The 27,231-nt window shown below is 47.7% G+C and overlaps 1 protein-coding gene across 6 annotated transcripts in view; it reads right to left on the reverse strand.

Annotated features, from left to right (window-relative positions):
* LOC144933765 (transcription factor Sox-5-like) overlaps nucleotides 1-27,231 on the reverse strand; it is a 298,948-nt gene that overhangs the window by 181,641 nt on the left and 90,076 nt on the right. For all 6 annotated transcript variants that reach the window (XM_078858849.1, XM_078858848.1, XM_078858847.1 and 3 more), the window contains exon 4: nucleotides 12,133-12,222. In XM_078858849.1, coding sequence (XP_078714975.1) covers nucleotides 12,133-12,222 — 90 coding nt within the window. The remainder of the gene's footprint in view (nucleotides 1-12,132; nucleotides 12,223-27,231) is intronic.

The following is a 27,231-nucleotide window of genomic DNA, read 5'->3' on the forward strand; positions in this document are numbered from 1 at the left end:
GTGTCGGTGAGAGTGTGAGGGTGTGTGTGTGTTTGTGAGGGGGTGAGTGTGTGTGTCTGTCGGTGAGGGGGTGAGAGTGTGAGAGTGTGTGTGTGTCGGTGAGGGGGTGAGAGTGTGGGTGTGTGTCGGTGAGATTGTGAGAGTGTGTGTGTGTGTCGGTGAGGGGGTGAGAGTGTGTGTGTGTGTCGGTGAGGGGGTGAGAGTGTGTGTGTCGGTGAGGGGGCGAGAGTTTGTGTGTGTCGGTGAGAGAGTGTGTGTGTGCGTCGGTGAGGGGGTGAGAGTGTGTGTGTCGGTGAGGGGGCGAGAGTTTGTGTGTGTCGGTGAGAGAGTGTGTGTGTGCGTCGGTGAGGGGGTGAGAGTGTGTGTGTGTCGTTGAGGGGGTGAGAGTGTGTGTGTGTCGGTGAGGGGGTGAGAGTGTGTGTGTCGTTGAGGGGGTGAGTGTGTGTGTGCGTCGGTGAGGGGGTGAGAGTGTGTGTGTGTCGTTGAGGGGGTGAGAGTGTGTGTGTGTCGTTGAGGGGGTGAGAATGTGTGTGTGTCGGTGAGAGTGTGAGAGAGTGTGTGTGTGTGTGTGTGTCGGTGAGGGGGTGAGTGTGTGTGTGTGTCGGTGAGGGGGTGAGAGGGTGTGTGTGTCGGTGAGGGGGTGAGAGTGTGTGTTTCGGTGAGTGGGTGATAGTGTGTGTGTGTCGGTGAGAGGGTGAGAGTGTGTGTGTCGGTGAGGGGGTGATAGTGTGTGTGTGTCGGTGAGGGGGTGATAGTGTGTGTGTGTCAGTGAGAGTGTGTGTGTGTCGGAGAGGGGGTGAGAGTGTGTGTGTCGGTGAGAGGGTGATAGTGTGTGTGTGTCAGTGAGAGTGTGTGTGTGTCGGAGAGGGGGTGAGAGTGTGTGTGTCGGTGAGGGGGTGATAGTGTGTGTGTGTCAGTGAGAGTGTGTATGTGTCGGTGAGGGGGTTAGAGTGTGTGTGTGTCGGTGAGGGGGTGAGAGTGTGTGTGTGTCGGTGAGAGTGTGAGAGTGTGTGTGTCGGTGAGAGTGTGAGAGTGTGTGTGTGTCGGTGAGAGTGTGTGAGTGTGTTGGTGAGTGCGTGTGTTTGAGTGTGTCAGTGAGAGGGTGAGAGTGTGTGTGTGTCAGTGAGAGGGTGAGAGTGTGTGTGTGTTGGTGAGGGGGTGAGAGTGTGTGTGTGTCGGTGAGGGGGTGAGTGTGTGTGTGTGTCGGTGATAGTGTGAGAGTGTGTGTGTGTCGGTGAGGGGATGAGAGTGTGTGTGTGTCGGTGAGGGGGTGAGAGCGTGTGTGTGTGTGTGTGTGTCGGTGAGGGGGGGAGAGTGTGTGTGTGTCGGTGAGAGTGTGTGTGTGTCAGTGAGGGGGTGAGAGTGTGTGTGTGTCGGTGTGGGGGTGAGTGCGTGTGTTTGAGTGTGTCAGTGAGAGGGTGAGAGTGTGTTGGTGAGTGTGTCAGTGTCAGGGTGTGCGAGTAAGTGAAGTGGGGAGTGGTATTTTAGCGGTTAGCGTGTTGCTCTACGGCCAATGCAAGTGAGGATGATCTGAATCGGTCCTGGGCCTCCCAAAGGTCGACTCAGCCTGGCGTGGTGTGTAAACATCGCCACTGACGAGACGGTGCTCGCTAGCAAGCATTTGCTCCTACAGTCTGTTAAGGATACACGGGGAATTTTTGTCTTTGTGAAAGTGTACCTGGGCTGCTGCAGGATGAGTGGGTTTCATGCCGGAACTTCATTCAATGTTTACGTTTGGACGACGGGGCCTGGGTGGTGCACGCGGTAATGCAGCGGTGCTTGGCTTTCATTCGTCGCGAGGCTCCCGTGCAAGTCGTTGGCTAACGAGCCAATGGCTTCTTCACACGCTGGGCAACAGAGGACTCAAGCTGACGTCCGATTGAGAAAGAGGCGCCCGAATGGTTTGCGGGAAAAGTCGGTGTTGAGCCGGACCAAAAATCAAGACTGTCCACTTTGTTTGACGCTGTGCAGAACCATTGCGTCTGCACTAAAGCCCAGGCAATGGTTCGCTACCTCACACCTGCAGCGTTCGAATTGGCTCCTACTTTTGTCAGATTTTTTGCTGTTGTCATGCGTATCGCATTCATAACTTCGCATTGTATTTTAGTTGCTATGCATACAGATAAACGTCTGTTCATTGTGTAGTGACATAGAATGGGTCACTACGGCGCGTAGCGCTGGTTACTGGTAGAGAGCAGGATCGCAGGTGTAATAGCCTGGGCTACCAGCAGGGCAGGTGAAGGGTGCCCTGGAGCGCGTAGCAGTGGCAGTGAAGGGCATTTGAGGATACAGCGGCCGGTCTGCCAGCAGGGCACGTAATAGGCACGGATGTAGGGTAAAGGTTACAGAGGGAACACGTGGGGTAGAGCCCAGAACCTTCTGGTGGGTTCCAGAAGGGACGTGGCCGAGGGCAGAGCCGGGCGACGCTGGAGAGGATTAAAGGGAGGCCCCGACGCTGGGTCGGGGCTGCTGCGGTTGGGGAATGGAACCCTTCGTCTTCACAAGTCTTCGTCCCCATCTTCACCTCATCGTCGGTGTTGGGTCAGGCAGTGTGCCGGCTGTCCTGACCCGTATATAGTTATCCCCTATACTGTGGAAAGTGTAGAATAAAGGTGTATGCTTCCTACTATTAGTGTCTCTGAAGTGACTCACTACAATTGTACTGCAGGGTGATCCATTTAGAGATACCCCACTGATTGCGAATGACACCGATTACTTTCTTTGCTACAGCTGATAAATACTGTGTAAGTGATTGATCCATATCTTAGAGAGGGGAGTGTTACGAGGTGTAATCCACCTCCGCTTAGCATGGTTCGCTACATACGGTGTGAAAGACGTTCAAGTAGTTGAACATACATTACTGGCAAAATAAATGTCACCAACAAAGATAATTTATTTTAATTTCATTTTTTTAAAAAAACGTCATCTGACAAATCCCCTGAGAAGGAACATCTTGTGTGTAAGGTTGTCTAGGGTGTCAGATGACAGACACACACACAAGTGAACATTAACTATTGATATCACACAGGTTTCCTTTCATTCGTTTAACGAAAAAATATTGCAAATATGAAAACTGCTTGCATTGTTTTAAAGCTAAACAATCGCATTTAACTGATGCAATCATTTCACCCTCGGAGCCAGAAAGATGACATGCAAGACCGATTTGCCACAGAGGTTAAGACTGATTTTGTCACACAAGATGTGCAGTACGATCCGTACATTGCCAGTTCTCTGGTGGAATCGCGCATTACTCTTTTCAGAGCCCCTGTCAAACCTGTCCCGGGGTTGTCTGCTCTGCTCTCTGTGCAATATTAAAGAGGCTGTCTCCTTCATGTGAACACCTTTTTTTATCACAATATTTACCCGCGCTGCATTCAGTCGCTGGGGTGAGCAGATTTCTCGCGGCAGCCTCTGAGCTGCACCTGGGCCGTACACTTAGCTCTCGCTCACGCTCAAGGGGGGGTTGCCCGCCTTTGGACCTCACGATCCGGTCGTGACGGCACGTCACGGGCTCTAGGGCACGCCAGCCGAACACGATCACCGTCGTCAATCCAGCGGGGTGACTCACGGAGCTAACGCGTTCACCGATGCACATTCGCCCGAACGTACCCGGAACGTAGCGCGAAATTAGCTAGGCAATAACGGGGGGGGAAATGCACAATTGCTTCCCTCCAGCTGCGGAGGGTGGGAGTGGTGAGGTGAGCGGCTTAACCCACGGAGCTCGCATTGGGACAGAAGTCGGGTAACAGTCCAGGAATTGGTGTCTGTGTTCGAGTGGCAGGAGTTGATTTGTACCGTGATCTGTATACTGCACAGTTCTGATCGATCTGGGCCGATTGAGACATATATAGTCCAGGTTTGGTCTGCAATGGGAAAGCTGGCACCTCTAAAGCACTCACGGAAATTAGGAGAATGACTGCAGACCACAACGCTTCTCAGTTCTGCGTCTTCCTACATGCTGTTCCACTCGGGAATTCCCTCCCATCGACTCTTTTCCCAAGCTCTCATAATAACAACATTTCTCAATTCAAGAAACGTGCAAGCTCAGATTACTCAGAACAACTTTGATAACACGGCTGTCTATTGTTGGCCGCTTGACACGTTGGGCCTTTGTTCGGTAACTATATATTTAAAAAATCCCACCAGCCTTTTAGCCCACATGTGAGCGCGGTGAGCCCCCCTGTGCCGTCAAATGTATTTTCCGCACACGGCATTTCTAAAAGCGTGAAAACGAGCCGACGTATTTCATGCACCGGACATCAGCGGTGTGAGTTTTTTCTTCTCCAAATACGCTGCAGAAAACCAAATTTCTGCTGATTAATGTCGTCAGTGCTTTTGGAGGATGGTTGCACAACGTCCACGAGCATTTGAATGAAATGTCAACAACGTCAAGGGGGTTGTTGGAAGCTCACTTTCCAGCTCATTCGTTGCGTCTTTAAAACTCGCGTCGAGTAGCCGTAATTACTCCCGAAGTTCACGCATGGGCCCGAGCTCTGTGGAAACGTGAGCACCTCTCGGCCACAACCAAACGGTGAGCGGAATACTTCTAATCCTTTACTTCTCAAAGGAATGTGTGTACTACTTGTCTTGGTGTTGCCTCCAACATTCCTAGAGTGGCTCTAACGTGAGGTTGTCTCAAATCTACTCCTAGACAAAGTATATTCTTTGTAAAAAAAATACATTTTAATTGCTCTTTTTTACTTTGCTAAATAAATCACAGGTACATAATATTATACCGTCACATATGTTCATTAAATTCAATATTAAATGAAAAAAATAGTTTGCGTACGGAAATGTACAATCTAAGTTCTATAAACGTAACACTTCGGATCGGCCTATATTTTATTATCCTTCTAAAAGCACAAATGTGTCGATGCCCCATGAGCCGCGGCACCTGCGACTGCACTTCCCCCACCGTGTCGCTCTCCGTTTCTCAACGTCAAAGGTGTGCTCGCCGTTCTCCCTTCACGTCGCCGTCATGTTCATTCCCTCGGCATAGGCGACACGCCTTGCGCTCTTTAGCAATTGAATAATGCAGTCATGACAACAACACTTCTTACGCATAAAGCAACTTTCACCAAAGGTCTCAAAGCGCCGGCAGACACTCAGCATGACAGTAACTCGTGCAACCAAAATACGAGAAAAAAGTAAATACTAAAAGCTTTTTGCTGAATTAGCTAAAAGTTGATACACGCCAGTGTATACGTAAGTTATATGATGAGCTTTTAAAATCGTCCACAGACTCAGAGATCCAGATATCTCGTGGGAGAGTTCCAGAGTCTGGGGGCTGTCACACGGAGGGAAACAGCTCGGTCGCCCATCGGCCAAAGGCATTACGGCCTGGGAACGCAGAGAAGGCTTGTACCCGTAGATCTTAAGAGACATTGGGGGCACGTGTGGGTGCAGCCGCGTGTCTCTGATGTAAGCTGATGTAGATTTTAACCTGAATCCATATTGAAACTGGAAGTCAGTGCTGGTGAACACCCTCGCGGCCCCACTCTGAAGAAGCTGTCATTTTTTAAGCACCTTCTTAACGACGCCACGGAGCACGCCGCTGCAATCGTCGATGCGAGATTAAATAAAGGCACAGAGCAGCTTCTCTGCATCTGAAGCAGAGTGAAGGGAAACGGAGATATTCCTAAGATGTAAAAATAAAGTCTTGCTTTTTTTATATGAGCCTCGAAAGACAGTGTTTGGATCACAGATGACACCTGGATTTCTGACTTCCTGTGCCAAACCGATTACACGGCCATGAATCATAGGCTTGAAGGGTTTTTGGTTGATCTGTGTGAAAAAGAAAACGTATTCACGGATGCCAAACTCGGTTAAAATGCCACGATATCGCCAGGAACCCCCAGCCTGAATTAAGACGCCACTCGTAACTTTGTTGAGATGAGCGTCTCTCTCACTCTCTCTGGACACAATAAATAACTTAACGTGCGCACACGCTTTGGAATATTCCTGTTTCTGACAGCACCACTCCGTCTGATGCTGAGCATCAGTGACCTTGACTAGTTTTGGCCACTGTGCTTCTTCACTCAAGGATCACAATGATAATTATTTTTGGTTCTTTCTTCTTGAGAAACTGCAATCGCCTCTGTCTAAAGCTGATGTAATGTGGCCCAATACATTTCAATTTTTGTACAAATGCAAGTGAAAGGAAAACAAAACGAGGTTATAAAAATGCAATTAAATTATAAAAACAGATGTTAAAATGTTTGCGTGACAAACACCTTTCATAATACGTACTTCTGCAACACAAAAGCTGGTTCCCATGCTTTGTTCATTTTGCCACACTTTAGTCAAACCTTTGCATACAATCATAGTAATTAATTCCCTGCGGGAAATTAATCAAGTATATATGCATATTAAAAGTTATTTGGCGAAACAATCTGTTAATCATGTACAATTTAAAATGTACAATTGAAAAATAATTTTATTTTACATTTTATTTAAGCTTTTTTTTTTCAAAACAGAAGAATCATTGTTGCCGCATCCACAAAGACGCTTCATTCGCTGCAGCCTGCTCGGTGCCCTGTCCTTGCCCTCCCTCTGGCTCAGATACAATCGCTCTCCTGGCAGGCGTGACCTATCAAGCCCTCTCTGCATTTGGGCCGCATTGCGGATCTTCTTTCAAACATCGCCGGGGACCTGGGCTCCTTAATGGCTCGCGCCCGCCACAATGTCAGCTCTAAAGCCTAGCTAATGCGACATCAGTGGCCTATTGTTTGCTCCTGCGGCCCCCCTGCTTGGCCCCTGCCATTCTGACCCCCCCTGCTTGCCTAAAAGCCTGTGATTGTAACTCTGCTCCAGAGCTCTCAGTAGGCTGTGAAATTCTTCACATGCCAAGTTGCAGGGAGCAATCAAAGCTGCTTGTGCAGGGCCTGAAAGAGAAGGTGTGTGTGTGTTCACACTCATTTGAAGCTCACTCCCCCCATCTCCCTCTGGGGATCCCGGCGAGGGAACAATGCACAATAATTGCAATTGTCGTGCTGGCAAGCTCCGGCGGGAAAATAAATCGCCGCAGCCAGCTCTGGGCACACACATTGATCGGGCTGATGGAGAGAACGGTCCCAAACGTCACTCGGGCTCTCAAAGAATTCTTTATTTTCCTCCGAGCCAGACGGCGTGTCTCTCTCTGCGGTCTCGGCCTAGGCAAATTGAGGGTGCGGGCACGGGCGTGGAAACCGCACACCGTGGCCAGGGAGGGCCAAGGGCCCCGCACGCGGGCGGCAGCGGCCTCTCCGCATCGGAGAAACCGCCGCCGGCAATGAACACACTGCTCTGTGGAAGCTACTGCTACTACCACCGGTTACCGTTCCCCCGATCTTCTCTACGCGATTCCTCCCTTGCCCTGTTCAGGACTCGGCGTGCCAGACTCACCGTTTGTTGTCATCCACATGGTGTTCAACGACCATAATGCAGGTCACGACAACAACAATGCACTCGCCCAATCACGAACACTTTAGGCACTACTCCACTTTGGAATCTCCTCCCATTGTCTCTTTTCCCAAGGTCTTATTATAACAATAACCTAGCTCAATTCAAGAAACTCTTACCCATTACAACTTTATGGTGCCGTTTGTTGCTGACCACTTGACGTTACAAACATTCGGGGCCTCCGCTCAGCAACTGTATCATGTTATATGGGGGGGGGGGGGGGGGGAGGAAAAAAACACGTCTTGCTGGCTAACGGGAGGGAGAGAGGGAGGAGGGGAGGCAAGAGGAGGTAGGGTCACGCGCCTGTGCGCTCGCACGACCTGGGAGGTGGAATCGCCGAGTCGCAGAGGGATGACATCGCTCTGCGAAGGAGACACCCGCCCAAAGCGCAATGGCTAAACCTGTAGCGAGGCTGTGGGACGAATTCGCTGTCTGACTTCCCCTATGGAGATTAAGGGACCATCCGTTTAGTACGTACGCATGGAGGGGGGTGAAGCCTCGATAATAATTATTTGTCTACATTGGCCTTCAAGTCAGTTAGATTGTCTGGCGGTGGACTATCTGTTTGCTTAAACACGTTAATATTATTAATCCTTGATCGTTTCTGCGTGGATTAAATATTGGCCGTTCTATAGGATTTGGGGGGGGGGGGGTAAAAAGTACGCGTGCGTACAGGGAGGGGCGGAGGGGTCAAGTTCAGACAGATTTTTGCATACCTACTAAATGGATGGCCCCTAACCGCTCGTCCCCACACTCTCTGCTTCGCCCCCATACGTTGAAAACAAACTAAAACTCCGGGAGTTGCCTCAGAATTATAAGCAGAACCTTCTTGTGCTATCCAGACCACTCCATCCAGCTCACTTCACCACACAGGTGTTCCACCTTCAGGTTTTGTCCAAGAGCTGGATATGGATACGGTTTGCTTTACAGTGGGTGCTATTTTTAAATTCTTTTTTCGGTAAAGGAGGGGGGGGGGGGTTAGTGTGGGAGAGCGATGTACACCGGTCAGCAACGTGAGCTGTTACACTGAAGGGCTCGGCCTAAAACTCTGAGATCTCCGTTAGCAAGAGGGCAGAGCTGCTACGCTCAACTGGACAGGGGGGAGCAGGACTCGACGTTACTCACGAGCTGCAAAAAGGATGAAACTGACGTGCAAGTGTCTTGTTACTTTTTTGCTGCAGTATTTATAAATCCCTCGTTTTAGATCGATAAGGCTGATGACTACCGCACTTGCACGATACGAGCAAGCACTGTAAGTTTGCAAAGGGTTTCCAAAGTGTCGAAGCATTTAAAAAAAAGTGGTGCAGCCAACTATATTTTATCCTGGCCTGTATCCCACAAATCACCTCCAACATTAACCAGGCGTGAATGTTTAGCAGCATCAGTGTTGAAGATGTCCAGTGGCTCGTGATGTGAGTCGAGCCAACGACGTCAATCACGAGTTCTCAGTATCCTAGGAACTCATCGAGTAATCACCCCAAACAAACGTGCAATGAAACATCAGTTTAACACGGAGGCTTATGCGACCAATATTATCCATAAGGAGGTTTTTTTGGGTTAGATTGCGTAAATATAAATGTGTCTTTAAACCTGCCACGACCTGACACAGCCAATTAGTAAAGTTTATCACTTAAACCAATCATGCCGATTAGTGACGAGATCAGCAGAGTGGTGTGCTGCAGAGGAAACCCACACGTGTTGTTGTTGGAGAGTAAACCTACAAATCTTGTGGGTTTACTCTCTAACACACAGGTTAGTGCTGAACTAGTTACTAATTAGCACGTTCCGTTTACGTGACAAACTTTACTAATTGGCTGTGTCAGGTGGTGGCGGGTTTAACGACACGTCTATATTTACGTGACCTAACCCAAGACAACCTATATTATGGTGAATGAAAACATCTTGACATTGTTTTTATTTTAGAAAATCAATGTTACTGTTGATCTCGGCCAGCTGAATGTACTCCTCTGCTTTGACCACTGCTGGACTGTTGCCAGTAAAACTGCTTTCATTCATTGCCTGGGGTCGCCTCACGTGAAGGTCGCCACCTTTTCCACTGTTGACCAAACCCAGACAGATTTCTCGGTCAGCCTAGGTCTATCCAAAACGATGGAGTTAACTGCTTTGAAGTTAAACACAATTACCACCAGATTTCGGCATAAACCAAAACCTGCTACCCAAACACCTACCTCGACCTCACGTTTTGTTTTGGTTCCTCTTGAACCGACTAAACCTGCTGCTTGAGCCGGCCCTTCCATCTCTCACCCCCATGAGAAATCTCGAGGCTCCTGTGCCATAGTGCACACGATTTGTCTATAAACTTGGGCTGAAGTTTCATGCTCAAATCAGACCATATCATAATTAAGTGGGCAATCCTTAGCAGACATATTTAATGGAGTATGTAAGATTAAATAATAATAAATAATAGATTTCGCACACCACAAATACAGAACTCCCACATATATATCGAACATTGCGCAAAGCTGCGTTGTGATTTGAGCTGGAATCGCGCCGACTCCTCGTGCCATGTGAGTGGGTCGCACGTGCTCACGGTGCATCCACGCGCGTGCGCCGCGTTCACACTGCAGCCTACCGGGCAACGTGCACGTGTCATATATTTAGCTCAAGCTGAGTTACGTGCACGAGCAGTAAGAGCGTGTGTTAACCTGGAGTATTAAAGATTACATTTCACTCCACATGATAATTTCTGGGACAACAGTGGATCATATGGACCCTGATTAGCATCGAGGTCACAATGACTGTCACAGCACAAAGTGAAATTGAGGTCAATAATACTGGCTGAGTCGTTTTAGGCCCAGGCCTTTCTGAGTTTTTCTAAAACCCTTCTACACTTTACAGTGTATACAGACATGTATAAACTATTATTTTTGAAGTGTTTTAAAAAGTGTTAAAACCTATTATCGTCCAAGCAAAAGTGTAAAACACAGCAGTGATCGTGGAATCAACAAATTACAGTTATTACAATTATGTACACTGCAGATTTATGTAAATCATTCACGCACAAATTACTCTTAATAATTTTTAGAAAGCACTTTTGTAAATGGACCAACCCCAGACATAAGTCTGAGTAAGCGTAAGTTTATTATCAACACTGCGCAGTAATTACCAAACCACGGCACAAATCAACTCCTGCCACCCAAACACAGATGCCGATTCCCGGACTGTACCGGGTCAAACTGCGCCATGCCGCGGATCACAACTGGACAAGTAGCAACCATACATAGCAACCACGTTTGTGTTTCCCAACTCTATCGGACGGTGGTGAATTTCAAATTCAAGACCATGAAAAACTACAAATATTTGAAGGAAAGCGATATTGATGCCTCCACATCCACTTGCAAGGGGTGAAACATGAACTGAAGCTGACAGTGAGAGAGCCACAGTGGGGAGGCAACACTGTAGTGACAGTTATTTGCAATGTGTATTTTTGTGGACTGGTGACCAACACGCTGCTCTCTTCCACAATCTCTCACGTGTGGGAGAACTCTCAATAACACCACGGTGGCAAGTAAGTTAAATCGACATCTTTGCAGGCAAACGTTTTATCCCTCGCCGACAAGGACGTGCACTCTTTCAAGCGCTTGCAGATTCAGAAATAAAAAAAAACAAGTGTGCTTGACGGTGGACTGTGCAACTGTCTTAGATAAAGTGCAGGAAGCAGGCTACTTGGTGGAGACCAACCAGCCACAGGAGCAAGCAGGGTTTAATGGACTGCCGATCACATGCTTACATCCTCTCAATAATATTCTGCAAAAGACCAATACATCTAAATTACCATTGTGGCTGGCCTTTGCAGACAATAAAATACAATTGACTCTGTAGAAATTAATGCAATAATTCAAGCTCTTAAAAACCAAGGCCTGAAACAAACAATATCTCAAAATAGCAAAAAATATCTACAAAAATGTAACCGTTACACTAACATTTTATGATCACAATTTATAAAAAAAAATAATTACATGGGAAGTCAGTTACGCGTGAGAAAATGTTTTCCAAAAATATTTTTGTCGCGTTACCCTCCACCACCTAACATAGCCAAAGTGTTTTTTTTTTTACAAGGACAGGCATTTTATACGCAAATAATTACTGCTTGAGCTTACCGGTAAACTGAAGAGCAATTCTCACAAAGTTAACATGTAAACCAATACATGCGAAGATTGACTTGAAACTGTGTGATGCATCCTCAAGAAGTGATAACCTGACGAGTTTAAACGCTTGTACACGTGACAAATTTATTTGTTTGGCTATGTCAGGTCGTCGCCTCAACCAAGGTTTAATTATGAATAATTTAAGCACTTCATTTGCTGGTTATATAAATACATACAATTTTAACTTCATTGTCTAATCAATTTCACAATACAGGACATTGTATATTACTGCCTCTTTATCTGTCATGTCAATTTGCTTAGGGACATGAGCTTACACACAAAAATAATTGTCTTTATTTTCTGAAGTGTATACCCTAGTCCATGAGATGTCAACGATGTACAGAGTAATCTGTGCTTTGCTGTAAACATGAGAGGCGCATTATAAAATGACAAGATTAATGGTGGCGGCGGTGATGAAGCACTGACCAATGGGAGCCAAGTCTACAACTCCCCACGGCTCACCGCTGGTGAAAATGCCAACCTTTCCCCTTCACTCAACCACTGCCTGGCAACGTAACCTCACCTTGCATCTCAGCGGCAACATCTCCAGAGCTCATTCCCAGCATCCGTTCCTTCCAGTCCTTGGCCAGAAGTTGCTCCACACAGGAGGCATCTGTGGGGCACAATAATTTGGGTCGTCATTAAAGCCCACAGCTCAGAGACATTGTCACACTATCACACAAGTAATATGACAGAGTCATTATTTCAAAACTTAATTCCCCCGCGATGACCCATGAATCAGATAAGACAAATCAAGGTAATAAAACCAAACACGACAAGGTGAGTTGAAGCTATTGCCATTTATAATAGAGGGATATAAATTCCAATGTAATAGCATCATGTGTGTATGCGTGTTGAACTTCTTTAGCACCGTACATAGCCAACCATGCCAATCAGAGGTGCAACAAGGTCGAAAACTGTCCTGCAATACTAAAAGCACCGATATAATGCACATGTACAGCCCTTTGCCAGTCTTACGCATGGTGGATGAAGGCCTTCCCAAGGCATGCGGTGAGTGGGTGTTGTTTGACCATACTTCACCACGCTGGGTAGTATGGGTTTTGTAAAGGTGGGAAGTGTAGACGCAGAAATACAGCACAATGATCGATTTTATTGCAGTGCCCTTCACAGCCCACAACATCTCCAGTGCCTATAGCACCTGGTATGCAGGGTGGTTACCCCCATTCAAGTGCTATATCCAGGCTCACCCTCTTGATTAGCTTCTGTTGTGCAGGACAAAGCGTGAAAGTTAACTCATTGATAATGTAATGGCGATAATTATTAATCTGTGGCATTCATAATGCAACGTCTTGGGCTTGTTTTTCCCAGTTCCTATACAATGCATTTTTACTTTTACTAATCTTAAACAGAGAATCACTATGCCTGGAAATGGCATCATTTTCCATGACCTCACTCATTTCTATTCTAGGAAATGCATTAAAACGCATTGTTTGTCTAAAGAGGTACGTTTTACCTGCATCCAACTACGCTGAAAATTGCGCTCACGCTCCCAGTTTCACAGCCGTGGCAAGGCGGAGCAAATGAAACCCGTGCATGTATGGAGGTATGCCTGCGGAACTTCTTTCGCACCGTATGTAGCCAGCCATGCTAATCGGAGGTGCGGGCGAAGGACAACAAACTAAACACAAAAGCAGTTCGAAAGAAATTAGTTTTCAATCTAGCTCCCAGTGGCTTGCTAATATCAGAAGTAAGAGCGTTCCAGACGGCCGCAGATGCGCATCTGAAAGTGCCGTGTGATAATGCGGCAACCACCGTCTTTGAAGCGGCACAGCGGTGACACGCCGGAGCTGTGCATCCTAAACTTTGCAGCTTCACTCCAAACGGCTTCAAAAGGAGCTTTACGTTCTCCCTCTCTTCTGCACGGATTTTCTCCGAGTTCTCCAGCTTCCTCCCACAGCCAAACACGGAGAAAATCATTGGCGTTGGCCAAAAATCCCAATGAGGCAGGACTCTCCTGAGTAAGTAAGTAATTAAGATGACTATGCCTATTTCAAACGTACACACATGTTGTATAACAAGTGAGCAGCACAGTGTCACAGTCATGTGGGCAAACAACAAATGAGCTCGCAGCTCTCCACACGCATTAACGCCGACGACTCCGACAAACAGTTGTACATCTGCGCAGCCCCTCGGCCTCACGGCTGTGGAAGAGTGCGCTCATTTCTATCTGCCTTGCAGCCTTGAGTGGCACAGAAGTGGCATGTTAGCTCCTCACCGCACGCACTCTCCCACGCAAACCGTAATCTTGTGGACAGGTGGGCTTCTGCCTGTGGACATTAAATACGCAGTGGGTACGTATGTCTGTTGAACTCCTTTCACACCGCAAGTAGCCAACCGTACTAATCGGAGGTGTGTTATGTGTGCCTACGTTGGCTATTCTGTGAAGACACGTGTGGCAAAATGCCACTATCTCGGCCACACGTACGTGTAACTCAACTCTTCTTGAAAACAAGACAGATGCTGTTCGCGTTAGAGATGCCCTCGTGGTCGCCACGCTTGCACTGGGCGCAGCTGCCCAGTCAGTTGTTTGCAAACATGCACCATCAGGCGTAAAGTGAAGGTTAGAGACTTTGTATCATTATTTTATTATTATTCACAAGAATAAGTTACGACATTCGTGGGGCCACGGCTACGGCCGTCACCTGCCTGGGTCTGAGCCGGTATACTCCAGGAATTGGCGTCTGTATTCAGGTGGCAGGAATCGATTAGTCCCGAGATCTGGTACCAGTATTGCTGTGTTGAACTTCATCACAGTTTACTGCCCAGTTCCGATGACGGACCCAGTGCTGACTGAGAATTGTGCGTGCGGGTTTTGGTTTAAAGTGGAAAAAGGTTAAAGCACGTGCCGCGGCCCACATCCTAAATATGACCATAATGCACTGCAGTGCTCCATCTTCTTAGATTAACAACTGCCTCTCCGTGACGACACATTTCACTCGCTTCAGTACAACTGTCACTGATGTGCCTTGCTGATCTGCAAAGTCTCAATGTAAACACTGAATTCTGCCTGCGATCAAATGAAGGCAATGCATCATACAACTAACATGTGTGTGTCTGTTTATCGACACCCTGCACACTCTCATGCACGACGTGTTCCGTCTCATGGGATCTTCCACGTCAAATACATATCTTAAAGAAACCACCGTGACATACACAAGTTTCATATTGATTTGTGATCATTAGAAGCTATAAGTACTCGCATACTTGTTGTGCTATAAGGTATTCACCCTCCAGCGATGGCACAGTGATTTGCACCTCCAGGTAAGAACCCGGCCTTCTCCGAGTTCAATTCCTGGTCGCGGCTGACGTCAATGGCGAGAGCGGCATGTGAAATCATCCTCGTCCCCACACGTTCACGAACCCGCGTCAGCCAGGGTGCTCGAGTACTGTGAAGCAGTCTCTACGACCAATGTGACCTACCGAGGCCGTTATCCAGCAGTGGACTGAACAAAGCGATGTTCGTGAGTGACCACTAACTTCAGCAGGGCATTTGTTTTTGCTCCGATTTCTATTCGCTTCTTTGATGTACTCTGTTTTAGGCTGTTGCTTTTTGTCGTTTTGGTGAGCCAGGTCACTCTCGCTATCCTGTTTTCGCGAGTCCTCACACTGGTTGCACAAACTAAACTTGAAACGTAATCGTCACCGTCAATTAATTGATGTTGTTACATCATGATGCTTGACGGGAAAGCCTCAGACAGGGCAACAGGATTGTGTAAACTCATTCACAGCCATCTCTGGTCTTACACATAAGCTTAACATCCTCTCACATAGCTTGGTTATATTTATTAAACAAGATATGTTTTGTTTTAATATAAAGGTTAGTCTCGTTTTAAATGAAAAATAGTATTCATATTCATATACAGACCTTGTAAAATATGATGTTCAAGCTCAGTAGGAGGAACTTCAACATAAAATGTAAATACATTTAAAATGAACTACCATGTTATATATATATTACTATCCCCGACAGATCTATGCAAAGTCTGAACACAAACTGTATCTTAAGATGACATGGTGCTGTACAACTACAGCGAGGGTGAAATTACACGAACATTAGTGGGGGGGGGGGGTCGGCGTCTGATTACTCTCAGTCGATATAGAAGGTTGTAACGATATCCATGTAGGGGTCGCCACCTTTCTCACTGTAAACCAGACCCAGACAGATTCCTTCAGTCAGCCTGGGTCTATCAATACTCTGATGAAGTTCAACACAATGATGCCAGCAACAGATCTCGGGATACAAAAATAAATTCCTGCCATCTAAACACAGATGCCAGTTCCCCGACTGTCCAGGTAAAACCAAAGACAGGTGACAACCCTAATCCGCATACGTCAACTTGATTAAGAAGGATGAGAGAGACACGTGTAAGAATTGGACGTAAGGGTTCATGAGTTAGGACAGAAATCAAATTCCCTTAAGCTTGCACGTGTCAGGAAAATGGAGTCAGTTGCGAGTTTAGCTGACATCATGGAATCCAGAGAGGGCAGCAGCGGAGATGAACGGGTACCCGATGGAGGGGTTTGGAGATAAAACGGTGTCTGTCAGTAGTCAGGGGATGTAGTGAGAAGCGTATGAGATTATCCTGCCCTCTTGACTTCTCCCCTGGTTAAACAACGTAAACTTCAATTAAACCTAAATCCCGATCACCGATTTGGTTCATCGTGACCTGATTACATGCAGGCACACCGCAGAAAGAAAACAATCTGTCAAAGACAGATTGTACATCCGTACAAACACGTCGAGTCAGAAGTTGTGTTGTCACTGAGTGATGAGGTGGTCGGCACTTCCCCGTCGTGCATTATAGACACTCCCTACATGTGATTGTGGCCCCAGTATTAACGACCTCACGCATAAACCCTCACAAAGTAAATGCTTGGAGTGATTCATATCAAAATATGAAAATGTCATCATCAAATCACGGTAAAGTGCACACAGGACTGCCGTCTGTACCATTGCGGGGCTCCCGGCTTGAGTTATCACCAACGCGCCGATCCACCGCCGTCGCTTATCGAACACCGGCCACGGACAACCGCAGAGCGCTCGCTACCTGGCAGGCGTCGCCGATGGAGCCACGCTGGCTCCGAGCCAGTGCACACCTCCACCCCTACTGCCCGGCACTAACTGGACCAGTTTGAACACGAATTATTGTCGGGTAAAAGACACGGTGCCGAAAGAGAAGGCAATCGATAGCACGCGTTGTGGGCGAGACATGGGATGCTGTTAACGTGTCTTTACTAACACTTAAGAATCGCCTGCGAGAGTTTACGCGTTAGCGATTGATCATGCGTGGTGTAATTGCTGCATCTTGATTGATGAGATCACGATTAGTATCTCTAACGAGTTCCGTATTTATAAACAAAGGCGGCAATCACGAAAGCGTGCCCAGATAAATTAAATCACTCCTGAAAAAGTGCAGATCGAGAGGAATTAGGAGAGCTTTTGGCTTCACAGAAGTAGAGCAAAATGAGTGGAGGTGACAGCTCAAGCTCCGTGATGGGAGACACTGATACAGGAATGCTGATAGTCGTCGGTAAGATACGTGTGTGCGGTGTACGGTGTCTGTTTTACGCCACCGACTGTAACCAAATAAGATTCACCGCTTCTTTTGTGAAGGTCGCTTGCGTGCCTGCATTTTCAAGGGACGGCTATTTACTCGGGATGGGTATTTACTCGGGATGGGTATTTACTAGGGATGAGTATTTACTCGGGATGGGTATTTACGAGAGAAGGGTATTTACTCGGGACGGGTATTTACTCGGGATGAGTATTTACGAGAGAAGGGTATTTACTCGGGACGGGTATTTACTTTGGATGGGTATTTACTCGGGATGGGTATTTACTCGGGATGGGTATTTACTCGGGATGAGTATTTACGAGAGAAGGGTATTTACTCGGGACGGGCATTTACTTTGGATGGGTATTTACTCGGGACGGGTATTTACTCGGGACGGGTATTTACTCGGGATGGGTATTTACTCGGGATGGGTATTTACTCGGGATGGATATTTACTCGGGACGGGTATTTACTCGGGATGGGTATTTACTCGGGATGGGTATTTAATCGGGACGGGTAATTACGAGAGAAGGGTATTTACTTTGGATGGGTATTTACTAGGGATGTGTATTTTCTTAACTTAGTTGCAACGTCTATCAATACAAGACGAAATATTTGGACTGTGACACCGACACTTACTTCGCTGTAAAACGGTCATGCATGTCCGCTGTCATTGATGGCGAAACTTACATAATTCCCCAGAAAACTCATCAAGCATGAGCAGGAATCAAGCATCCCACCTAGTAAAAACTGGCTTACAAGCGGCACTGGTAACAAAATGTAACCCGTCAAATCAATGTGAGTTCCGACTTACGTGGGCATCGAGGAATTGGTGCTCATCTCCTGTTGACAGCCCTGTAAAGTCAGTGGTGATAATTCCACAATTCTAAGACAGGGGCAAGTCTATCCATAGGACAACAACTGTTGACTTCTTCACAAAGTTGTACTAAATTTTGATTTAAAGCTTGTACTAATTGTATCAACCTCACAGGAATGACATGGCGAGTCAACCACCACCCCTCCAACCAGGATTTGAACTCGCAACCTCGCGATTGTTAGCGGCTTGCTCTGCGGAGTGTCAGCACCGCGAATCGTCCATTCAGCCAGCAGTGAGTGTGGTGGCGTTGGAGCGTTTCTCTGTCCGGTCGCCGGCCTCTCCAGAAGCCCATTGTAGGATACGACCCTCACAAATCGACGCCGAACGTGGCCCGTACTTACGCGCGCGCTTCACACATTACACTTACAAAACCCTTCCACCGCCATACTGCAACACTTCATATTGCTAGAGCGCTGTTTTATATCATTTCAAGCAACTATAAGCAATATAAAAATTGCCAAAAATTGATTTTAAAAAAAGAAAGACCATCCTCAGAATAGAAAATAGAAAGAGTCACAGTTTCAGCTGACAGCCAAAGCAACACCGACTTCAAAGCGACGTTGCCGAAGGGCACGGCAGCGTTTGGAATATGGATGATTCTACGGGTTTTATATATATCATCTCATCACACATATGCCAATGATTGCCTCACGGCGGTATGGCCAATGGGGGAACCATCCGGGCTCAGCACGGGCGCTCCGAATCCCAGCAAGTGACCGAGCAAGGAAGGGTGTTAATGTTTAAAAAATGAAACTTACAAATGTTGGCTTTGAACAGTTGACACCGGCTCTCAGTGACTGACGTGAAAGTGTCACGGGGCCTCCACACCTAGCGAGAGACGGCCAGGCTCCAGAGGCAGGCAGCAGGGCCTCACCGACGTGGCCGACACTGCAGCCACCCGTCTACGCATGCCCTGACTGTTCTTATCTGGAGGCCGACTTGGCCTGCGAATCTTCCTGCTTCATGCTGCCAAACAGTGGCAGTTCCAGTTATCTCTAGAAATAATGACTACCTCCGATCATCAAAAAAAGTAGCCCATAACATGTGATCACTGTCTGCGTGATTTGCCGACATCCACTCATAAGAACATTTAAATCCCAAATGTGTTTAATATGCTGCCAAAAATATGCAGCCATATTTGTGGACAAGACACCCACTGGGAAAAGACGTATTACAAAAGAGCGACAGGTCAAGCATCTCCGCCTGTGATGCCCCTTCTGTGGCCTGGAGCCCACGTAGCGCAGGTAGTCCCGCAGCATCGCTACGCGAAGAGAAATCTTGGGACGCCGCTTCTCCATGATGCTAACGACAGCCCCGCGAATGGTACAGTCTCCTCGACGGCCCTCGCAATGTGATGTACAGCATGGGGCGGCGGTTGCTACTCGGCACAAGACTGCATAAACACTGCAATATATTTGACCCCAATGTGTCCAGAATATGCCTCCCGTGTGATTCAGTTGCTACGTGTAAGAAGGATCTTGTTGTATACAGGAAGACCTGCTGTTATCCGTGGGAGTGATAGGGACCAATATAACGCAGAGTTAACCATGAACATACTCCACTCATCTGCGGGGGAAAATCACGGATAATTATTGGAAGCCGTTCCCCATTGACTCACATCGCACCAACTGCTGGCCACACCACGCCACCGTGCGCCGTGCCGGCCTTAATAGCTGCTCACTAAGAGCCCTTGCCTCGATGGTCAGTTAAATGCGACGCGGGGGATCTTTGTGTGTGTATGCGCGATTCGTTTTGTCCACCATCCGTCTCACCTCGCATCACTCTCACTCCAACCCCCCCCCCCCTTTCCTGGGGGAGCGAGAGGGACTTCTCTGTTCACGACAACAGCTGCTACATCCCGATTACCAATATAATGCCATCAACCAGGAGAACTCTTCCCCCACTTATGTTACCATAACCTTCCGAAAAGATATACATACAGGTTAAAGATTGCAGCACGAGTCTGTGCGCAAATGGGATTCGGTGAATAACTTTACAACGAGCCTTTTGCCCGTCCAAGGACGGGCAAAAGGCGTGAACAATTTGTCAGGCTGCGGTGACACAGACCTATTTCATTTAAAAGTTATAATCCCTTGTTCATCGTGACGTCCTTTTTACTTCGACGTCTCAACAACAGAGATCACGTGACGTGAGGGTTCTGTCTTTGTAGTGAGGGCTATAAGTTGACGCCGAGGATGGGGGAGGAGGCGCCTCGCCCCCCCACAATGTGGAGTGACGTCACCCGCTAATTATTATTAATGACGGGGGGTGTCCATTTGGAGGACGTCACCAGTTCATGAATATTAATTAAGGGGGCTGTTCGATGTGGTGACGTCACCGGCTCATGATTATTTATGAGGGGGGTTCTTCATGCGGAGTGACGTCACCCACTCATGATTATTAATGAGCGGGGGTCCATGTAGAGGACGTCACGCGCGGGACACACAGACATTCTTGGCTCATTATAAGTAGCAAATGCCAACCGATGATAGCTCGGTGAGATCAGTAGGCGCCGTACATCCCAATACACATGCGGCCAGAAGGGCACATCGGCCTCCTGGCCACTGGTGAGGCGACGTTGACATCAGGTGAAGAAGAGACGTAATGGTGGCGTTGCAATATGCACACAATTGTCAACCCATAAGGTGAACCCCGTATTCTTGTACAGGGGAAATGTAGTTTTCAGGTCCATACGGCGTTTCAATAGGGGCACAAATAATGCGTCTATTTGTTTGTGTTTCTCCCTTGTGATGGGGCTTTGTAGGATGAATGTTGAGATTTATAAGGGTAATGGGGTGGCCAGTCAGGTCTGAATTGGCCTCTAATAAGGCACTGATAAGGGGTTGACAGCTTTGTCGGTGCAGAGACCGTCGCTTTTCAGAAGAAATCTGTTACCGACTTCAGGTTGCAGTGGAGTTTAGTCACGGAATCCGTGAAATTACTCGATGTTGAGTTTAACACAGTTCCCTTAAGCAACAGTGCGAGCGATACAAATACATTGGTCCAATAAAGCACAAATTAGGTTTACATTTGCCGCTCATTATTTAAAACGTCTTATTATAACAACTGTATGTGGGTGAGCGGTGGTGCAAGTGGTTATCACCAACCTTCACCCACCAGACTGGTGAAGTATGGTCAAACAACCCTAATGGGGAAGGCCTTTGTGTATGTACTGATGTTGAACTTCGTTCGCACCGTACGTAGCCGACCGTGCCTATCGGAGGTGGAATGTCAATGGGTTTAAACCCATTGCGATAATCGAGATGTATTGTTAGTCCGGACAGACTCGCCCCTAGACACCCACACCAATTGCCGTGAATTAGTTGCCGCTTGTAAGCTGATGTTTTTTTTACTTCATGCGAACGAGGTTAAGGGTAAAACAAATATATAGAAGATACCGCATACTTTTTTTTAACAAATAATTCCACTTTGTCGGCCCTGGTGAATCGAATCCGCTTTATCATTTACAATAGCCTGGCGCGTGACACGAACTTCGTTTAAAAACATACAACGGATAGGCGCGCACCTTTGGGGGGAGGGGGGTGGGGCTGGGGGTTGTGGGAGCTTGGTGGGGAGGGGGGGTCGCAGGGTTGGGGGCCCGGGGTCAAGAGTCACCCGGAGGCCCTCCCAATTCATCCGGCGTGACTGCTGCATCTGGACCGGTTTTGGATGTCGCCTCATCATCATCATTATTATGATTCGAGCTTGTGTCGGTTGCGTGAGGGTGTGATGCGTGGCTGTAAAAGGTGGGCCCCGCAAATATGGAGAACCCAGAAGAGCGGCGCAGTTGTATTGTTGTGGCAGCTATTAGTAATCCAGACGATGTGAGGAGGAGGAGATATGTGACACTCACCGAAATGTAATTATTATTTAGAAATATATCAACAAACTGTCAAGCAATGCCTTCATCAGTCTAAAATTCTCATTCAAATATTGTAATGTTGACAACAATACTTTAACAAAAATGTTCAACCCCTATCAGCTATTCTATTGGCAGAATCAGAATATTTACTTATAAACTACAGGAATCCGATGGCATGTTGTGCCGGACTGAAAAAAAACGTGTTCATAGCAACTGTAACATTATTATTATTATTATCACTTTCGAAAGTTTGTTTGACTATCTGTGCACCCACTAAAAAGTAGTTGACTCAAGCCCCACAGCGGGTTGGCCACTCAGAGACCAAGAGGGAGGGAGATGCAGGAAACCACACAGAGCCACACACAGAGCCTGCCCAACGCCGGGCCCGAGCCATCGCCGTGCCACCTCGGCACAGCACTCGCCACTCGCCACACGCGCAGACGTCGCCGGGCATCGCGCCGAACGCGATCCACCCGCACGGCTGCCTTCACCATCATTCTCGTGCTCCCCCTGCCAAAGATTGGAACCGTGGAAAATATTGGTGCAAGGCTTTTATACAATTTAAGTGCAAAGCAGAGGTCGCAACCGGGTACGCGATATCCGTACCCTACCCGATACCCGGCTACCCGTACCCGGCCAGGTACGGGTACGGGTACCCGTTTGTGACCCTGGTGCGGCCGGGTACGGGTACGGGTAGGCCGTGAGTCACTGGTGAGTAACCGTTTGTCACTCATTTCGGGTAGGGTACGGGTAGGGAACGGGTACCCGGCCGGGTACGGGTACCCATTTGCGACCTGGTGCGGCCGGGTACGGGTAAGGAATCAAAACCCGTTTGCGACCTCTGGTGCAAATCCACGTGCTTTGCCCGTCCCATTCCTATGGCAATTATATTATAGTTGTATTATAAAAGAAGCCATTTGGTGTTTGAACATCTTAACACCTGTTTTATTACCAGAAAGAGTGAAACCTATTCTTATTTTTTTATACTTTGATTCTGACAAAACGGTCCCATAGATTTAACAATTAAATTGTTGTGATTATAACAGCAAATGGAAATGCGCAGGCCTGCAAGTGCCAACTCGCACAACTGCTAGCGGAATGGCCTCCATTCGAGGGAGCTCGAGGGAGAGCTCAACTCTAATTTGGCCTTCTCTTCCGCGATGGCCAAACGTCTGGGGAAAGAGGTGCAGATACCCACACTTTACCCCACCACATGTGACCCGCCAATCTACCGACTGTGGTATGAACCCCATCCCTACCACTGGGTGGACACAGAATGGCAGGTGGGGAGGGGATTTAAGAAACTCGCACCATCGCATCGATGGCCGTGCCGCGAGATGGAACCGGCGACATCTGCACGTCCAGTGTGCGAACTATCAGCATCCATATGGTTGTAATAATACCCAAACACATCTTCACAATCACAGTGGTTAGTTATTACTACTACTACTGCTCCTGTGTTGGTGTTTTTATTCATTTTGGTTGCATAATTCCTTGGTTGTGTTACCCAAATGAAACAAGACACGTTTCAATAATCCACATGATTTTGTTGATAAAATGACATAAGTATTCAAACAAGATTCACATGTGAATGCTTTGGTTATTGTGGATCTACATTTTCAATGTGCTGTATTGCAAAATAACGAATGGAGTAAACGTTGTTCTGAGATGTTCTGGTTGATGAACGCCAGTGCAAAATAAATTCAGCAATGGAGCATTAAAGGCCAAATTAAACATGGATATTTAACTCGTAACAATTTTGCCATCGAAATGAAAGTCAGCCCTTGCCTTCAGAGCAATAAGTAAGCAAAACATAATTGATGTTTATGGTAACCCCAAAGTATGAACAATCTCCACTGTTAATAAAAGCACAACGTGTATTGTTCTTGATCCAGATTACTCTTGAAGGGGCCTGGCATGAGATCATACACAAGTCTCGTTGGAAGATGACTCTTTTACAACAAACATCATGATCACTTGACAGAGATCACGAGTGGCAAATATGCACTGCTAGATTAGCAAACACTGGTGGTTTTTAAGACCGCTGGTCAAAGAATGGCGTGTGGCAATTGTTTACACACGCGCGCACACCCTTCCCCAGCCAGCCATACATTACGATCCCTGGTAACACAATGCACAGCAGACACTGCAGTGTTGGCCACCACAGTTGCAGAAGTCACAGCGACTAACAGCCACATCAGGTGCAGTAGCCGCAGCAGCCACAGCAAAGGGCAGCTGCAATAACCTCGGCTGTCGCAGTCACACCGGTGGGGGAGCCGAGGGCCCAGCGGTGGCATGCCCGCCCATCGAATCCAGCGGGGCCACCCTGATTATTATTGCGGGTGGAATAACTGCAATAACACTGCACGACGACGCCTGTTCCACAGTGGAAGTTACGGATCCTGTGATTCGCAAGATGGGGGCACCGGCATTGCGTGCCGGTGTCGAGGCCAAAATTTGCCAAATTCAAAAGTTACCCACAAATTAGTTCAAGTGGGGTTATCCAAAGTAGCAATTATTGACTCCGACTGGCAGACTTGCCCCAGGTTACCCTTGCAAATGAGACTCATGCTGTTCTCTTGAGTTGTCACATATAGTTAAAACAAAGTCCACTTTAAACACCCAGCAGCCGCTGTAGATGCGGTTATCACACAATGCACAGCATACTTCCACCACAGCTGAGGGGGATAGCCTAGCAGATAGCATTAGGTTACTAGGGTGGGAGCGTGGGTTCAAATCCAGGCCTGGGTGGAAGACGTTTGGCCGGCAGGGTGGTCGAGGGATAACACTTATGTTTCACAGCAACAAGGGCTTGGGTTTGATCCGCAATATGGGCACCTTTCTGCGTGGAATTTGTATCTTCCCCCCCTATTCTCTATGGGTTTCCTCCCATAGCAAAAATAAAACACAATGTAACTGGTATTGGGCAAACATACCAATGCTGAAACATGACCTGCAAGTTGCTCCGTTGAGAATTACATTCGGTAGAATCGCTCCCTGAAGCAACATTTCACTGGACCCTCCTGAATGCCAGCCTTGAGACTCAATGAGGCTTTTGTGGGTAAACAAGCATATTAATACAAAAAATAACAGCGGACACAGCACTTAGATTAACTGCAGCCACCCCAGCAGATACAGCAGTGGAACGGGATGGAGCGCACAGCAGAGACAACAGGCAAACGCGGCGCCGCGAATGCATGTGTGTGTGTGACGGTGCCTTGTTAAGTCGTTGGGGCGGTCACGGCCAACCAAGCCACACACAAGAAGCGCTTGCATCTGGCTCGGTCTTGGCTGTGCCCCAAATCGGAGCTAACAAACAATCTGGCAAGGGGAGCAACAATGCCCACAGCCAGCCCTCATCACCCAGCCCTCCCCACCCGGCTCACCTCCCGCCTGCTGCTGTCACTCAGGACTGCTCAGCCCAAAGCCCCGCATACACAAAACAGGTGCCCAGAAAGAGTTATTTTATTGCACCACATAAAACCATCGCCTTGCAGTGTTACAGTTGCATGCCAAACTACCCAAAGGAGATTATATATTAGCATACGCCAGTGTAAATGTTTGCGCACACAGTCTTAATTGTGTTCTCTAATGACAAGACAACCACACGTATATAATGAGGGCCCGGCCGCCCTCGCGAGTGGAGTGGCATGGAGTTGCAGAGGGCTTCGCTTGCTACGAGCTCCACAGCACGATGGCTCCGCTTACGTTTCGCTGGTGGTTTCTATGTCGTCGTAGGTGGGATGCACGTCCCGCACATGGCGCCTTACTCCTGTGAATTATGTCACAGGGTCTCCTCTCATGTCCGCAGCAGTGGCTGTCGCGCTTGGGCGACTCCCAGCGGCGCAGCGCAACCACCTTGTGCCCGAGTGGGGCCCGGCAGCAGTGGCAGCAGCCGCTCCTGGCTCCACGGCGCCCGTAACGCAAAGGGAAACTGGAAGTATAAACGTCCTGCCCGTGGCCAAAATCCACCAAGCGTATTCTCAAGTGCGGCGGCGGCTAGCTGAACGGCTCGCGGCCCTCACCAATATCTGGCTTTGTAAAAATCACGTTGCATCGAATTTTGATTTTGCACGATTTGGCCTTTTTTCCTCCGCTCGAGGCTTCATTCTGTAAAAACCCTTTCAATTCTTTGCGACCAAAGAGTGTGGTCTGAGAGCGATGCTCGAAAGATGCCACACACAAAGGCGACTGAAGCCAATTGTAGGTCATTGCTAAGTGGGACTTTGCAGTTAGAGTGACTTGTAACAATGGAGAAGTATTTACTCTCTGCTGTGGTGCTAAGTGGTTGGGTAAAATTCAACTGGATACAAATGCAAAAAACAAGTCTTGCTATCTTCAGTATGATAAATGTACAGTGTCAATCCACTGCTAAATGGAGGCATCCTCATGTTGCAAGGGCATATACTTCGCTACGATGGCCAGTGTGGGCTGGTGAAGGGTGGGCTCGAGGGGAAGGGGTGGCAGGATCGGTTCAGATGTCACACGCCACTGGTGTTAGCCATGCAGAGGAATCGAACTCGTGTCACCAGGTTCAAAGTTCACTGTGAGAAACCCTGCTCCAACACTCTATGCCCCTGCAATGCGTAATAATTTGCATGCGTACAACAGTGGGAAGTGTGTATTACAGTCCCCTATTGTTCATTGTGCTCCGTCCACTGACGTTGCCTGGGTCTCTCGAGTTGCCACCTGTCCGGGTTTGACCCGGTACAGTCCAGGAGTTGGCATCTGTGTTCCTGCGGCAGGAATTGATTTGTACCGAGATATGGAACTGGCATTGTGTTGAACTTTATCACAGGATAATGCACAGTTTTGATAATAGACCCCGGGTGACGGAAATATATGTCTGGGTTTGGTCTACAATGGAAAAAGTGGTGGCAACGTGTGATGCAGTGACCGTTTTTGTTCAATGACTAAACAAAAGCTGTTGCGAGGATGACCGGAGTTCGCGTGATGGTTTATGTTTCTTGACGAGATCAGCAAAGTGTTGTGGCTCAGTTGTGGCAAGCACTTTGTGTGTAATGATTGCGAACTTATCCTAAGTGGAGACTGATTCCGCCACGTGAATGTTGAATTATCAGCACTGGCCCATTGCCAGCAAAGGAGTGAAACAGTCGTCCTCAATATTGATGCGGTGTTGTGACTAGCTCTTCTCAGTACAGACTGAAAATGTGAAACTTCTACCATTGTATGTACAAATGTAAGTTGAACTACTTTTGCACCATACATAGCCAACCATGCTAATTGGAGGTGCGGGGGAAGGACGACAAACTAGACAAGAACATACTAAACAACAACAAACTAAAC

The sequence above is a fragment of the Lampetra fluviatilis genome, chromosome 8 (assembly GCF_964198595.1).
Source record: "Lampetra fluviatilis chromosome 8, kcLamFluv1.1, whole genome shotgun sequence".
Classification (NCBI taxonomy): domain Eukaryota; kingdom Metazoa; phylum Chordata; class Hyperoartia; order Petromyzontiformes; family Petromyzontidae; genus Lampetra; species Lampetra fluviatilis.